The sequence below is a fragment of the Accipiter gentilis genome, chromosome 30 (assembly GCF_929443795.1).
Source record: "Accipiter gentilis chromosome 30, bAccGen1.1, whole genome shotgun sequence".
Classification (NCBI taxonomy): Eukaryota; Metazoa; Chordata; class Aves; order Accipitriformes; family Accipitridae; genus Astur; species Astur gentilis.
Genome location: NC_064909.1, coordinates 3,631,323 through 3,648,793, shown reverse-complemented (window position 1 = coordinate 3,648,793; position 17,471 = coordinate 3,631,323). Strand labels below are relative to the sequence as shown.

The 17,471-nt window shown below is 40.6% G+C and overlaps 1 protein-coding gene across 1 annotated transcript in view; it reads right to left on the bottom strand.

Moving 5' to 3' along the window:
- The window catches only part of PLB1 (phospholipase B1), an 83,165-nt gene that overhangs the window by 35,456 nt on the left and 30,238 nt on the right, over positions 1-17,471 (bottom strand). The window contains exons 20-34 of the mRNA XM_049833702.1: positions 16,604-16,647; positions 15,654-15,762; positions 14,676-14,727; positions 12,658-12,738; positions 11,056-11,121; positions 10,257-10,357; positions 7,401-7,482; positions 6,632-6,736; positions 5,862-5,957; positions 5,305-5,376; positions 4,612-4,671; positions 4,147-4,207; positions 3,367-3,425; positions 1,538-1,605; positions 466-509 (exon numbers count right to left, since the gene is read on the bottom strand). Of these exons, the coding sequence (XP_049689659.1) occupies positions 466-509; positions 1,538-1,605; positions 3,367-3,425; positions 4,147-4,207; positions 4,612-4,671; positions 5,305-5,376; positions 5,862-5,957; positions 6,632-6,736; positions 7,401-7,482; positions 10,257-10,357; positions 11,056-11,121; positions 12,658-12,738; positions 14,676-14,727; positions 15,654-15,762; positions 16,604-16,647 (1,100 nt within the window). The remainder of the gene's footprint in view (positions 1-465; positions 510-1,537; positions 1,606-3,366; positions 3,426-4,146; positions 4,208-4,611; positions 4,672-5,304; positions 5,377-5,861; positions 5,958-6,631; positions 6,737-7,400; positions 7,483-10,256; positions 10,358-11,055; positions 11,122-12,657; positions 12,739-14,675; positions 14,728-15,653; positions 15,763-16,603; positions 16,648-17,471) is intronic.

The window sequence follows — 17,471 nt, the reverse complement described above, 5'->3', positions numbered from 1 at the left end:
AATAGACTGAGCTACGAGAAGTTGCATGTTTCAGTGAAAAGAAAGTTAAAATTATTCCCTTCAGGTTACATGTACGAGTAGTCAGGTTTATCTACTAAAGAGGTCTACTCAATGCAAACATGTCTTTTTGGAAAAAGTTGTGGTGGAATATTTATTAAAAGCAGATGTTGATTGCATCACAAGCATGGACATAGCAAGCTTATTTAGAAATTCAAATAACACTCACCAAGCAGTTGAGAAAGGACAGGGAAAAGAAAGGAAGGGAATTTCTAGCTGCTTCTCAGCTTCACTGATGAAGTCAACTTTTTATTCATTAGTCCTAGGATATTGTTTCTTTGAAAGGTAGTTCTTGTTAACTTCTCTAAAACAGCTTTGAGATACTTAAGAACTCTGTAAACATATCGGAAATCAGCCCATTCCCTCTCTTTAGCCTTGCCAATTAGATCTAGCAAAGCATTTACTTACTAGGTAGAGTTGTCACATTCTCTAATGATGCATCTCCTCCAATACTAAAATGAGAAAGAGAAATCCCAGTCACTCATCTCTTAGCTGAACACAGACAACAAGCAAAGTGAAAACCTACCACACACCAAGAGAAAAAGCGAAGGGTGATAAATTTGGTAACTATTAATCTATCAGATCACATGGAGAGGACAGAAGTGGAAGTGCTATTGGGGAGAATGGCTTAGGTTTCAGTGGTAAAGATGCTTGTCAGAAGGATTTAATGATCTTACAGCTGTAGAGGGGCATAGTCAATCATTATGAAATAGCAGAAAAATGCCTGATACCACTACATATCGAATGATTGAGCCCTAAAGTACTGCAGATTAAAAGGTCCACTTAGAGTGCCTTCATGAGGCTGGAATGGGCCTCAAAGGCAGCACCAAACAGCCCCTGGGTGACAAGACAGCTGCAGCAGCAGCTCCTCATTCTCTTCTCCTGCTTCCTGCACAGGGGTATTCTCTCTCCAGCTTTCAATTGGTGGGACACATTGAGGCCACACTCCGGCTTATGGAAAGCTGTTAGGACAGCACAGAACTGCTTCAGTCAACGTCAACAGAGCTACATCATCACACCAAAAAATGTTAGTCTTTTACAATTGTGTACTGCATGTCGTAAAAGTTCTCTGGTTAAACAAACTCTTTTCCATAGTGCTACAAAAGGTTCAGAAATAGAAAACTTTGAGAAGTCCTAAAAGCAACCAGTTCTGACTTGTTTGTTACAGTGATTTTTCTCCAGTTTTGTAGATTTCCAACTTGCCATCCCACCATAAAAATACAAACTGTCACAAGTAGCCAAAGATGAAAGCATGAGAGAAGTCAAAAGACTAGCTTAAAATCCATTGCTGAGAAAAAATTTTCTGTGAAGCCAACCTTATGACAAATCCTGGATCTTGATACATCTTCACAAGAAATGCTAGCCTGAGAAGGAACTTTTTTTTCCAGCTGTTGGACAGCTGAAAGCCTCAAAATGTGTGGAATAATATTATTTACAGGAGAGAACATACATCTCCTCATCGTCTTGGCTGAAGACTTACCTCCAAGACAGGCCCCGGTATTCAGTGCCCAGATCCAGGAGATTATCTGAGGCAATTCCTGTACCAGCCTGGACATTATTTTTCATTAACCAAATGAAATTAAAGCACAATTACTAATAAAATAGTCATTCATACATAGTCATTTTATTTACTTCTGAATACATCTCTTCAAAACCTTTAGAAGGCATCTGTTTTTTCTCCAACCTTCCTCCTGAAGAATGTATCAATAACATTTTTGTAATTATTTACAAGCATCATATTGTATATAACGTACAAAATATATGATGGAGCCATGGAACAAAGGCTTTCTTCTCATGGGTCTATATGAGCTGAATAACTCATTTACGGTTAACTCCAGAATGATGACAATGTCTCAAACAAACACATGAAACTTTCTGGCTAATGATAAGAAACTCAACAGATATGAACTCAACAGAGAAAACAAACATATCTCAGAAAGAAGCACCATAATACCTTTACACCAATTTGAAAAGTATTGTGCTAAATGGAGAGACTTATAGTAGTACTACAGCAAGGAAGAAAGCACTCTCTACAATTATCCTGAAGAAAGAGGCAAGCTAGCAACTACCTCCCTTCTAAAACACCACCAGAATTCAGAAGCAGAATGCCTGCCAGCTGTGATACTATAGTTTCATGCTAAATTTGGGTACGGGGTAGTACTTCAGTAGAACACAAAACTAGGCAGACTATTTGCTGCTACCTCAGATTAAATCATAATACTACATTTTCTTCTATGTATAAGCTTTATTGAATTAATGGAACTCTGGTGTTCAGAATAACTATACACGGGCCAAGTGCAGCTCTGAGACAGCAATGCACCACTGCACTTTCTATGAAAGCAGATTTTATTCTCAGTTCCTACAGACTATACTTAGAAGCAGAAACACCTGCAGGGTCCTGCATATTATAATATGGCAACCACAGCTATATACAGAATATCTTTCATCTGTCAATATTGCAGGTTTGCATTCAAATGCTTCTATTTATTTCAGTAGCTTCCTGTGTGTAGAAGTTTTAGCAACATACCTGCCAGAGGTAAAGGCTTCATGGTTTGTACACATAATGTCTTTGTTGTTAAGGCTCAGATTCACAGAAATCTATGTTCCAGTTACATCTTTCTGCCCAGTGTTTCCTTTGAGCTGGCTGGAGAGTTTCAGTCTGACCAGTATGAAAACATTAGGCAGAAAGGATATCTGGATGTTGAGACATATTCCTTCTAGGCTACCAAAGATAATCATCGTCAGCAAGGACTACATCTTGATAAAGAAATTAGCTATGAGTTAAAAAAGGCACAATAAAAAGAATGGATATCTTCTGAAATGGATAAAGTCAGAGGGCTCTCACTCCTCTACATCCTTATCTCATTAATGCTAAAATGAATAAAATGCTATTATCCAACATCCCTTAGTCACACTCTGTTCCTGAAAGAACCGAAGCAAAAGAACAGGTTCACCAGTCTGTTCCTATTCAGAAAAGCTTTGAAAAACACGGTAACTTAAGGCTTGTACTATGTCCCATTAGTTTCAACAGCATCTGATCTCTTCTGTCTCCAATTTAGCAAACTATTTAAGTACATCTTTAAAGGATTTGCCTGTGGTTTTGCCCGAGTTCAAAAGCATGCGAATATGTATGTGGGGGGAACAGTGCTGGAGAACTGACACCTTCTTTCTTGTTCTAGCTGCTAGATCTATTGTCATCCATGAATGAATGGATCTTTGCTTCTAGGTACAACAGCTATTTCCCCTCTGCTGGAGCAGGCACATGTTTGTAGTTTTACCAAGAGAACAATAAAAACGCTATCTTCTTACCGTCAAAGAATCCCCAAGGGCTGCTATAATTTTCACATCAGCTGGCTTTAGGAAATGCACTGCAAAGGAAAGAGATGCAGTTGAACTTGGATAGGAAATAGGTATTCTTTTTCACCACTATATATATGAAACATGCCATTGTGCATTCTGATGCTCAGACATGTTGCTTTTGCAATATCCAGATGATAAAACAGGAGCTCTCTCCAGATCATCTCATGTGGTTGTAGCAGCAGCATATGCCTATTATTCAGCATCTCAACGGTTAACATTGCTACTGAAAAGACAGAAGAGGAAGGAGTGAGTAACAATAAGTTGCAAACAATATCCCGCACCAAGATGAAGGTAAAACAATGTCGTATTAGACAAAGCAGGAATGACATACTAGAGCTGTAAGAACGCACAGAAGGACTAAGACAATATGAAGTTACTTGAAAAACTGAATGCTGCTATGACTTAACATGCATGAAGCTGGATTTCCTGTTTCCTTCCCCAAGAGTTAGGTAGTATCACTTATAGGCTATGTCAGCATACAAATTTGGATTTTATCATGAGATATTTTGAAGTTCTCCACTGGCAGAGATTTAAGTGGAGCTACTTAGTCAGAACGTTACCTTGCATGAGAGTATGGCATTGTATCTGTAAAGCACCTGCTGAAAAACATGACATCTTTTCTGACCAGTATTTTTCACAGTCCAGCAGTCATTTCAGCAAAAATAAAAACTCATCTTGAAGGACAGTTGAAGGTAATTCAGCCTCTTAATATAAAACAGGCAAGACTACCTGAAGCTGGAGGAGGGGAAGATGGAGACCTGTCCTCGCATAGCAGCTGGCTTCCATAATTCTAAATAGAAGAAGAAAGCTGAATAGCATTTGTCTAGCAAGTATAGTCAGTATTAACTAGGATCTTCCTAGTAGAGGCCAGGTGAATAAATCAGAGCCCATTTAGCATGTAATTAACCAGACAGGTCTTGGTTGCTTAATTCAATAATCATATCCAGTATTGTTCAGATTAGAGTAGCATCCTGTACTGATAACCATGCTGTCTGAGCATGTGTTCTTACAGGTATTTTCGGATGCATTTTGCCTAACTCAGGGAGTGCTTTCCGGTCCCATGCCATGTACTCAGCTTCTCAAACCCTTTGGCCAAAGGCTGATTTCACTTGTGGTGCAGAGCATGACTCATCTGGTTACTATACAGGAACAGATGGAGCAGAGTAACAATGGGATGGTGATGTTGACACTTACTGAAGTTTGGTTAGGGTATGTGTAATTACTGTTCTTATATGTCCTCAGGAATGGCTCAGCCTACAAAGCAAGGAAATCTGAGTCAATGCAAAGCATCAGAAGAATACATGGAGATTTCAATTCCCCAGCCTTCAGTTCTTAGATGTCTCTAGATGATTAGCAGCTTCATGCAAATTAATTCCAGGGATTAAAAAAAAAAAAAGGCTTTTTTTAAACCCATACAATAACAGTGTATACCTGTGGCAATATTTTTACACAGCCAGAACTTACAGAATATGCCCAGGACCCTGCTCTGTGTGATTAACAAGAAGCTTGTGGTCCCACTGCAAGGTAGTCCCAGTGACCTCTGCAGAGCTGTGTTGACTGGTGCCATCGTTGCTCTGTTTCCCCCACTGAAGCTCTGCCATTCAGTGTAGACACTTGATGGTCTTGACTAGGTAGGCCAAACACCCCTCCCTTACGTTTTGGCCAACTGTGATGTGTGACTGTGAAGAAGCTTACTTCTAGGATGAGCTTCCCCTCCACCTCCTGGGGGAGTGCTCATACTGCTACTGGTGGCAGTGGCACAAACTATGTGGGGAAGAGTCAGACCCCCTTCACTGAGACAGTGCTCCAGGCAGTTGGTAAAGGCTCACACAGACTCCCAGCCACTCCTAGCACCTCCACATAAACACAGACACCCCTGTAATTTACCTCACTTGGACATTTGAGAACAATCTCATCTTCTATTTGCTGATTATGTGTCTTCTCCCCCAAGGGTTCCAGCTGTGGGGAAAAAGGGGAGTGCACAGAATAAAAGCGAATGAGCGTCAGAGAGCAACAAGTAATGCTGTGCTACCAGCCACTGGAAACCACCTCTGCAGCACAGGAAGACAACTGCAGTGCACTGCACCCATGCTGATGGCTGCCTCCATGCACAGCTTCTTTGCATGCTGAAGAGGTTAATTCCCATACACCACAAACACGGCCTGATGGTCAATGTGCCAGGCAGGCATCATCTCCCTGAGAGAAGGCCCAGCAGCCCCAGTCTTAACATACCCTGAGATTTACTGTTTTGATATGACTGGATTAACAGTTCAGGTGACCTTTCTTCACATGGTCACTCTTTTCTTTTGTAAACACAAGTAAGGGTTCAGAAGAGGTAGGGCTAGCTACCTAGTAGCTCCCGGGGGGGGGGGGGGGGGGGGTTTGCTGCCAAGGGCAGGATGGAGCAAACAAGGAGTGACCAATATGACTTTTGAAACTCTTACCATGTTGTTCCACAAAGCACGTGCAGCCTGGGAATGAGACTTCTGGCTGAAGTGGAAACAGTCTGGGGCAAAATATGAACTGTCCAGCAGCCCCTCCTAGAGAACAAGACGGGTGCTGTCATAGAGGCAGGAAATATGCAACAAGCTGTGTATTATCCCCTCTCTCTTCTAGCGAGATATCCTATCTGACTTCAAACTGAAGTAGCTGCAAAGGCCTCTGAGGCCAAGAGAATTAAACCGGGCCAGAGAACGCTAGTAATTTAGATCTGAGAAGCTTTTTAATATAGGATTTCCAAAGTAATAAGGAATACAGGCAACTATGACTCTGGGTACAGAATACCTGGGCATAGATATAAATTGTATTCTTTATTTCTCCTGAGATACACAGATTATAGTCTTTTGAAGCGCATGGGTTTTCATACTAAAAGTCATTTACCAAAGTACTGGAAGGGACTTCATGATATATGGGTGATATAGGGGGAGTGCTCCCTGGTGAAGACTTTGAACTGAATATCTGCTGCATAGTTGTCTGATCACAGTGGAGTGGACTCAGTGCCCCAAGCTGTGCCTTCAAGGTCTGTATTCCTGTTGCTCATTATCTCCAAGGTATTGCATAAACATTTTCTGCAATTTTGGATGTTAACTCAACTGAATATAGTAATTATTAGGCCAGAAAACTGCTGGTCACATTTACAGCCAAGACAATTTCGAAAAGTCAGTGGGAATTGCACCAGGATTTAGTGTAGGTGTCGTTTTTTGGTTGTTTTTACCTGTGTTTTTGGCATGTTCACATTCATCAGAAACGGCTGCATAACCACTGTGAAATCTTCTGTAGTGTCATACCTTCCACTCTCCACTAACTGTCGGGTTCTCTCCTAAAGAGTCAAAGAAAAGTTGTCACCTTTCCTTCTTTTATGTTCAGCTCATCAAGTACCCCCATCCACGTACATCTCACCCAGGGGTTTCCCCTCCCTAGTGCAGAAACCCAGATGTGGCCGTGGTTTCCAGCTCGTGCGAGGCAGCCAATGCAGCTATCTCTTTGAGACACGCATCCTGGGCTTCTTTGCTGAGAGGCAGCCTGGGGATGGCTGCCTGACTGACATGAGCAGGCAACCTGCTCAGTAATTAGATTTTCTGTCAAAAAGATGTTCTTCCAGAACCACCAAAGCGTTTTTGGTTTGGCTGACATCCCATGCCTGAAGTTTGCTCCTGAGTTATCATGTTCTTTGACTTAATCTGATCTCCAGTGACATAAGTGATCAAAAAACTGCTGGGTCTCTGACATACTCTACTTTCTATGGCTCTCTAACAATTTTTCTTCTCATCTGTTTTGTTGGTTTAGTGAATCAGAGTTGTAAAGATCTTGAGCCTACTCCCATCTGCCCCCCCCCCCTTTTTTTTTTTTAAAAAAATCATGACTGAAAATATGTCATTAAAATGAGTGGAAACTGTCCCCCACCTCCAAATATTAGGCCCTCTGTGGTCTCTTGATCAACAGGAGGATGACATTAAACCTAGAACAAATGCCACATGCCTTACCTGATACCTTCTGTTAAAGTAGACCAACTTCTTGAACTCATTGGAATTGTCCTTAGGGTTTATGACACAAGGGCACAGGAACCTGTGGGATGAGAGCATGGCGCTGAGATCTCCGCCTCTTTTTCCCCTGTTCCCAAGCTGACAAGCTGCAGGGTTAAAAACTTCTCCGAGACGGATTTCTCTGAAAGGCCACTCAATGGCAGAATTAGCTCTCACCTCTGAGTTTCTGCACAGCCCTGATTCTTGAGCAGAAACATATTTATTAGGGATAAATTCATGAGCATAAAGTGAGGAAAAGGATCCATGCAGACAAAGGCCGTACTGGGTGCCCATGGCAAGGTTTCAGCAGCAGGAGTGAACTCAGTGAGGAGAGGCTAGGGCTGCCTGTGCTGGACACAGCCAGTTTCAGCCAGCTTCAACAAACCAACCACAGGGCACAGCTGATCCTGTCAGCCAGGATGGTGGTGCCTCTGTGAAAACCTGTTTAAGAAAGGGACAGAAAACACCAGAGAGGGAGAGGAGGAGAACAACAGTGGGAATGAGGAGGAGGTGCTCCATGTCAGAGCGGGCACTCCCCTGAAGGGACCACAGCCTGTGGATGAACCCACGCCAGAGCAGACACACGTCTGAAGGACTCATGCTGGAGCACAGGACAAGAGTGAGAAGGAAGCAAGGCAGAGAGATACTGCTACATCCAGACCCCAATCCCCTGCACCACCCGTGCCTCACTGAGGGTACCCTGCGGCAGAAACAAGGGGGTAGGGAGAGGTGCTTGGAGTGAAGTTGAGCCTGGGAATGGGGAAGGTTAGGTGCTTTAGCTGTTTAACTTGTTTGTTTATTTCCCAATACCTGAATCAGTAATTAAATATTTATGCTAGTGGACAATAAATGCAGTTAAGTTCCCCACATCCAGTCTGTTTTGCCTGTGATGGTACCTGGTAAGTGATTTCCCTGTCTTTATTTGGACCCATGAGTTTTCTTGCTCATGTTCCTCTTGTTTTCTCCCCTATGCTGCTGGGGTGGGGTGAATGAGTGGCTGTGTGGGTGCTTGGTTGCCACCTGGGGCCAACCGACCACAAAAACCATTCATAAGTACACCTGCACAATGTGGTTTGCTTCAGCAGAACTATGCAAGCATCCTTGATGACAGAGTTCACACAAATTCATTCTAATCAACTGAGGGTCACAAGTTGCAGGATGTTTCACATGGAGGATGGTAGAGAACCAAAACAGACACCAAGACTGATGCTGGAATCTCCTTCCTTAGAGAGCCATTCCAACCTGAACCATTTTAAGTTTCTGTGAACTCATGTTGGCCACATTTATCCCTCCCTGAAATTTTGATCCTTCCAGCACATGATTTTTTAATTCTGGTGCTCCCTCTTCCTTGGCATGCCTCATTATTACTTGACAAATCCAAATGAGAAAAAGGACTTCTTTTAAAAATCCTGTCATATGATCACAGCAAAGCATCCCCGAGAGAGCTCTTAGAGAAATACCACCTATAGAGTTGCAGTTGATATATGTAAAGCATACACAGATCCCTACAATGTCCAAACTTGTATTAATGGACAGCAACTAACAAAACAAGATTTTACTTCTAGAGTACATCTACATGAAAGGCAAACAAGCCTAAATTGTGTTTTCAGAAGTATTTCAGTAACACGAGCAATGCAAAATTAGTGGAGACATAATCTCTTTTTAGGTTATTTGCTACTCTCAGAAAAAAAAGACAAGCTTTCAAGACCAAACCCCTCCTTCAGGTCCTTCTTTAATTCAGTAGCAAGGCATTTATTATTCCACAAAGGATCTGCTTAGTACCCTGTAAACTTTCTTGCTGCCAGACAGGCAAATATTAAATTCGGCATGTCACCTGAAATGATGGGAAAAGGTTACAGGTATCTTGAGATACCTAATCTTAAAGGCTCCACTAACTATCCTTGTCCAACGATTAGGGTCTTGAGATACAGGTGCGCTCTAGCCAGTAACCTTTGTTAAAAAGAAAAACTACAGCTGGTTATCAAAAGCACCAGCATGCTGAGTTTAAAAGCTAATTTTCCACTGGCAGCCACCAGAGAGCCCTTTAATCAGAGCAAGAGGGTTGCATCTATGTTCCTCCTGTAAAAACACCTTCAATGGCTGCCTACATTCACAGGACAAGGTTATTCTGTCCCAAAAAGCAGAAATTTGCTTTTCTGAAACCAAGCAAGTCCTGCCAGAAGCAAGTCTGAGGGGACATGCTGGACCCTACCTGAGTCACCAGTAGCTCACTGAGGCACAGGCCTGCCAGCTCAGTGGCAGATTCACGCTGACCTGGGAGGATTGTTGAGCCTCAAGGCAACAGGTAGTGTGATTAAGCATCCCACACATCTACTTGAGAGACTAATTAACAATAAAACTAATAATTAGCAATGAGATTACAGAGATCAGAAACTACAGAAGCAAGGAGAGTTTTAAGACTGCAGAAAGGTCCATCTGTAAATAAAGCTAGTTTAAAGTGACGAACTAAGAAAAACCCTGTGTCTTATCTCTTCTCTGTCTTTGCCCAAGGAGTGCACAGCTGAGCTCTTTCTGCTCTGGCCTGAACTCCCTTGCAGTGGACGTGATGAGTCATTAAAATGGCACCTCCACAAAAAATGGTAACACCAGGGCTCAGATACAGAGACAGTGACAGACAGCCAGGTATTTCTAAACGCTGTGTTGAAATCAACCTGTAGGTACATGTGCATACACAGAGGAATATGTTTGGTGGTCTGAAACACTAGAACATTTTCCCTTTAAGAAAACGTTTCCCAAGAAGACCTTGCAGCCTTCTGTGAGTGACAGTGAGAGCTGTAACATAAATCATCTTCAAACCTCATAAGCAGCTTTGGGCAGGTATTGTTTTCTGACGCATGCAGCTCCCGGAGGCTTGCTATGGAAAGCACTGTCACCAGGTTCACAAATGCTCGTGGAACCTGCCAAGAGAATAAGCAAACCCATAGCCAACGCCTGGACCACAGAGTGCCATCTTTGCCCCTACACAGCCACAGCCACAGCAGCCCTCGGCTAGCAGCCTGCTGATTCAGGCAGCTTGCATTATTTATAACAGAGGTGTTCAAAGTACTTTCTCAATAATTAATCCCCCACAAGTACAATACTAAATTACAGCCTCTGCCTATGCTGCCTAGTTCTATTTTAAATGCTGATGGCTGGTCACTTGAAAATGATGATTTTAAAAACGTCCAAACAAGTTATAGGTCTCAGCATGGCTCAGACACCTGCTAACGCCGAGTACTCTCATCATCCTCACCCTCATCTGTAATAACAGAATCTCTCTCTCAATGACCACAAAAAATATACTTAATTGCAGTATAATGAACGAGCAAAGCACTTTCTAGCCATTGAATACTGTGTGTTTGTTCAAATTTCTTACAAAACTTTTTATGTTATTTGTCTGCAGCACATCAGCTAGAACCAAGCACGTCCTTATTCCTTTAGTAGAATAATTCTCTAGCCCTTTCTGCTTTTCACAAAGATTTTCCTGCAAGCAAGCATCTCTGCATATAGCAGTGCTCCTCAGATGAAAGCAAGGAACTAAATTCTCAATCAATAACCAGTGACTGCTTTACGAACAGAACACGATCCCCACTCCCACTAGAAAAGTTTGTTCTACCTCTCTATGAAGTATGTCCAAAGCTATTTGTAGATTGTAGGTGTAGTTTTCAGGAGAATAGTGTACCTGTTGAAGGAAGAGGGTTGCATTTTATTATCGATTTAGTCAAGCAGGCAAAAGAGTGACTAGCTAGAGTCTCTCACAGCAGCATTCATGTTTCTAACTCTTGGTTCAAGAGTAATGGAGTCTTAGGCAAAACTGTCCTGTCTCTGCTTTTCTTCTTTCCCATCACAGCTGTCTCACAAGAAAAGATCTAGCGGCCACTGGATACCAATGAGGGAGCAAATTTAGGGGGCATTATCAGACATCACAACATCCTCCATCCCCAGGCTTGCTTGGGCTGGTCTTAAAAGCATGGCTAACAACTTACTAACAGGCACCATCTTTAGTAGAGATCATTTTGTGTAAAAGTAAGTTTGTTTCTGCTATATGGACTATTAGCAACATGCCTCCCATATGCTCCTTACCTGCCACAAATAATAACTGGCAAAGCTTAGGTGTTTATCTGGGAATGAAATCAAATTATATACTTGCCTTTCAGCAGCAAAATTTCCCTGTTCCATTTGAATGGTTTAAGCCCTCTAATTTAATTGTCTCAAGTAATCCAAGTTTTATTTCTTTACTTGTGGAACTATTCAACAGTCAAATAAACTTCCCTATGAGAAATGTCTGTCTTATTTTCAGCCTTAATTGTCTTTGATTTAATTTCAAGCAGCAGTTCATTGAGAGCCCCACTGGCCTACTCTACAAAACTAGACAGCTCAGTTTCCTTATTAATTTCCTAAATCATAGCTCACCAAGAGCATTGTGGTTGGCACTATTTGTAGCTGTGCAACATAAAGGAAGTATCACCATGATCTTTGGATGCAGACATGCTATCTCCTTGCCACCCACACTCATGTGCAACTGCCATTTTGAGTCTGGGTCAGGAGCAGAAGGTAGAAATGGCTAACTTGCTCCTTCCTTGTTTTATAACCATCTTATTGTGCTGCTTTGCTGTTTTTCCCGATCTCAAATTAATCATGCAGAATGAAAAGCATGTGCTCTGCTGCTTGTAAGTAGGAAAGACTCGTCACTGAGGAGTCTGCCACAGCCTTTCACCTCCTCTATACTCACACATACCAAAGGCTATATACAGTATGTTCATATATTACATACGTATACAACATGTACTATATTATATATAATTGCATCAGCATGAGCTGCGGGTAGAACCATTCCCATAGCGCTGAAACTGGTAAGAGAGCACTGAGTGAGACTTAGGAGTGTGGGTGTGCACAAGGCAAAGAAGAGCAAAAACCCTTGACCTTTCATCTACAGGTGGTAAAGTGACTAGGTAACGGGAACTTATCTCAGTAAACAGCAAAACAAAGTAGCCACAATTATGTAATTTACAGGTGTTCTAAGGATATCACTTAATTTATCATAACATCAGGTTGAATAACCTGAAGGTGTCAGTACGGTTACATTCCAGAGCTGCACAAGTAAGACCTACCTTATTTTGGTCTCACCCAATGAGTTCTGCCCTCTCACCCACTGCAATGCATAGAGACCCTATGCCCAGGCTGGCCCAGTTCACACTCCAGGCAGCAGGGGACTTACTGGATTGTGGCAGAATTTGCATAGGTCATTTCCTCCTATGAAAAGTGTTATGAGCTTCCAGTCAGTCTGCAAGTTTATTCTCTGCACACAGAAGGAGATGGAATGAAATTTATTCATTAATTTAAAAAAAAAGGGGGGAGGGGGGCGGGGGGACAGGCAACATACAAAACACAAATTTAATGTTTCTCAGGGTACTTGGCTATAGTTCTTTAAGCATCCACCACAAAAATTAATTTGTAGTCATGACTGAAGATGTAGAAACTACGATGATCTAAATAAGATTTACAACATCAGTAGTACCATGAAAATTTATTTGCTTTAGAAAACTGTTGCTCAAAATCCATCTGTATGCTTTTCTTAGTAATATCTTGTGTATACACTGAGTGACTACTCCTGCAGTTCTAGGAATATATCTTCCTTGCAAAAAGGATGGTATATGTTTTACTGTGTCATAAATAATGCAGCTATCCTGCTGGAAAACATTGGAGGGCAATGCATTTCTTTTCTTGCTGTGAGACGAAGTGCAAGGAATAGAGGGGCAATATTAACTCTATTTAACAGTACTGGTACAAAATTACAGAACTTTTTCCTCTGGAAGGATTTTGCAAAGGGCTAGCTAGTAATGCTTCAGTAAACACACACCTTCTTAGCTTTGAGGAAGAGTTCTGATATGCTTAGTATCATGTAGCTGATGTTGTACTCAATATCTTAATGCTTCAATTTCCATGCAAAACACTACTAAGAAAAGCAGCAATAGTATATCAGCCTCAAGTGGTTTAAAACCATCTATCTTCAAAGGCAGAAGGCAACATATCCCAGCTGGGAAACACACTGTTTGGCAGTTTGGTCTCAAAACATATTTATCCAAATTAAAAGTGGGGAAAATTTTCTGCCTGCAATAAACAGGTGTTTTAAAAAGAGAAAAAAAAGAGCTCTTAAATCAAAGATATATGACTTCTAATATGAGCATTCTTTCAAGTTAGAAAGAGGTTTATTAGTTAAATAAAGTTTATCAGTTAAATAAAAGGTATTTGCATTCATTTCTTTTGTGTGATGTTTCCAAGCCAATAAATGACTGAGTAGTACTTAGAAGCCTTGAATGGTTTGAATGAAAACCATCCAGCTGCTTCATTGTTAGTTGCTATCCCTTTTAACCTCATTTCAGATAGAGCCATCAGAGTGAAACCTTGTTTATGAGAAAGTGAACCAAAAAGGAAGGTACTGCAAACATTTTTGCCCATATGTATTCCACGGAGCATTTATACTCGACATGCACACACAGTTATCTTGAAAGCTTTTTGGCTGCTTTTCAAATGCACAATTGGAAAGCCAAAATAATATCATGTAACTTAGGTCACTGATTGCATAGCACATTTGTCAAATTACAAATTGCAAACATTAAAAGCACTAGTTGAGGTGAAAAATATGCAAGCAATCCTCATACTAATGTGTGTTTTACAGACCATTAATCAAACAGTTCCTGACAACAAATGTGTAAATCAAAAATCAGCTGATGGCTGAGGCAAAGAAGGGACTAAGTTGTTTTTAAAGAAAACAAGTCCTTTCCTCACTCCACACAATTTGCCACTTGAAAAGCTTGCCCTCAACATCCTAGCACATATCATTACTGCTGCAAAAACCATGTGCTTACAAGATAATTAATAGTACCATGGCAAAATTCTAGCAGAGAAAAAGTTCTGTCATCTTACAGGGTGACATAGGTCAGGAGGGGAAGCAACAGCACTGAATTTGAGTCACTTGTGGTAAAAGTGATAAGAAGATCACAATTATCTGGGTTTGATAGTAACTATCACATGCTGGTACAAATTCATTTAAGACAAAGCTATAGATTATTTTTTACTGACTCACACTCTGTGCTGGGGAATGTTATACTGTACACTGCTGTACCCATAACCTTAATGTTTAGCATCCACTGTTTGCATCTGCTGTTGGTCTGTTAGAAACTAATGATGCCATGTAACTTCATTCTAAATACATTAATGACATGTTAAACTCACAGTATCATTCTTCATGCGGTCCACCAGTCTTCTAACCTGTGCAGGAACATCCCTAAAAATAAAAGACAAATAAAATCATAGAAGTAAAGTGATAAAAATTAAAAAGGAGTCCTGTATAGACAGCAAGGCAAAGAGGAAAACTGGTGAATGGACATTCCTCACATAATGGCTAAAAAACCCTGGTAAAGTCCAATTGTCATTGAATGAAAGGTATGATACCCAAAAAAGGCTATATTTTGAGATAGTGATGGAAAAAAAAGAAGAAATAATTAGCATCCAACAGGCACTCAACCACTTTGCAAATGCTGCATAGTTACACTTTTACAAACTATATAGAAAATACACTGTGCTACCACAAAATGCACTTTGCTCCTTCCCAATATCAGACAGATGCTATTGATACACGTATCACTGAAGCATCCATGCATGTATCAATGTTATTACATGGCCTCAAGCCTCTAAGTCATGTCTTATAAGAAGTGTTCCCAAGAGAAAAAGATACGATATGAATTTCACTGCAGGCTGAGCATAGTGTTCTCTAGTTAATTCCCAGCTCTGCCACAGACTGACCATAAGCAATCCACAATTTTATTTTAGTTTCTCTACACAAACTCTTGGTCCTGCTAACAAAAGGGTTTGAATTTACCTCATATAAAGTGGGGATATTTTTTCTCTGCGTCATAATAAGGTTGTGAAGTTTTCTGAGTAGTGCTCGTAAAGTGCTTTGGGCTTCTTGGTTGAAAATACTAGAGAAAGCATTGCTTTTGCTGCTAATTTATTTGACAGATTAGAAACATTGCAAAGCCCCATCACATTTCTTGGCCTTCATGATAGAGATGGGCTAAAGAAATATATTTGGGCTTGCCTATCAGCCTTATTGTACTCCTGCCAAAGTCCAGGATTTGGGCCTTTTTTTAGTTAGAACTGAGTTTTAAAGAAAAATCAACTTTCTATTAAAATTAAGACTTTTCCTCTTACTCTGCACGATCCCCTGCCACAGCTTGGTTGAGTGCAGCATTATCTGTAGTCTCCTTTCCAGTGCCAATGGAATACCCTATCAGGGATGGGTTGAATTCACGAAGAATGTCTGCAGAAAAAGACAGCACACTGAAATGTTGCTTACTGCAGCAGGTAGCAAATGAGGATATAAAGATTAGACCTTGGTAAAAGATCATTAAAAAGCTTTAAGAGATACCTATTAAAAATTAACTCTTAAGTACAATAAACATGGAGATTCATCACCAGACAACTATTTCCTTGCCTTCAAAATTTCTGAATTTCATGAATTCACATATCTCATGATTTAACATGATCATCTTGGCTGGCAATGCCATTTTGCCTGGTAAGCGAGGCTGAGTAACCTGAGTAATGCTCAGGCAGGAGACTCTCATGCTGCCGTACTCTAACTGCATATGGGTTGGAATCAAATCCTTTAGCCTGTTCTCCCCAGATGTATTAACCTTAAAGACCCAAGATTCCCTTCTAGATCTCGGGTTACAAACCAACCTTACAAACATCCCACATCTAAAATGCCCTGACCTCTAAAAAGCATGTAAAATCTGATCTTGTAACATGATTCTGCTCCTGCCTAAAACAACTCTCCCACACAGTCAAAACAGTTGCTCTAGGCTATGGTCTAAGATCTTTGATTCATCTATCCCCAACATATTTTGGACAGAACTATAACCAACAGAAGAATACTGAAACAACCAAACCCCTAGGAATTACAAATACATAGTTAAGTCATGCACAGCAAATTACAGCCTGATTGTTATGCAACTTTGTATTCAGTGTCCAGTGCTGAGTTAAAGGGATTTGTTCTGTCATGCTACAAATTGTAAATGGTTCTTCATGTCTTCTTTTATGATAATAGCCGTTTTAATAACCAGCTCCAGATATTTATCAAGTTTACAGAAAAAGGCACTTACTTGCTAGTGTAGTGACTGTGCTTATGTTTTCATTTCCTCCAACACTGTTAAAAAGAAAGAAAAAGAAAAAATGTTAAGACATGATGGACTTGGTAAGGCAGTGGACCAAGTAAGAGAGCTCCCCCTTATGGTGTTTCTACACACATACACAGCACATTCTCTGGTGGTTGTACTAAGTTAAAGCGAGCTCTTTGTGTGCATACCAATGGGGTCACAAAATTAGAGACTCTGTCATAATCATATTAGAAGCCCTGTACATTAGCTGCCCTTTCAATTCTGTCACGTATTTTGGCATATGTTCAAACCTAGCTGAAAGGAATGAGAATTTTTAAAAGCTCCTATCTTTGCTATTGTTGCCCATATTAAAATATTTATTACTTCCAAATAAAATATTTTAGTTAACAAATCCTTTGTATCCATATCAACAAGTTCTAAAAGCATATATTTCAGAGTGATAAGTATACTCAATACCTTTTACCCCCCATTTCACTCAAGTGGAAGAATACTACTAGACTGGTAAAATTCATCATATGTCTGTGTGTTCTTTACTCTCCTTCATGCTGTAGAAAATGATAGTAGGCTTTTTTCCCCAAATGTCAGTAGATTATTATTAAAGATCAAAATATAAAAAGCTGGACTTAGAACAACTCTATAGTATTCCTTTAATTTGGAATAGAATATTTTGAAGTGTTCTAGTACCTGTTTAAACTTCTTATAGAGCTACAGTGGCTCAGACGCATAAGGAATGATGAACAGAAAGTCATCCTGACAGGTCTGGTGTTAAATCATACAGTTGCAGAATAACAAGTGAACATAATTGCCTTTCTTCTTGACTTTTTGACCTGTCTAATAAAATGCTGCATATGTA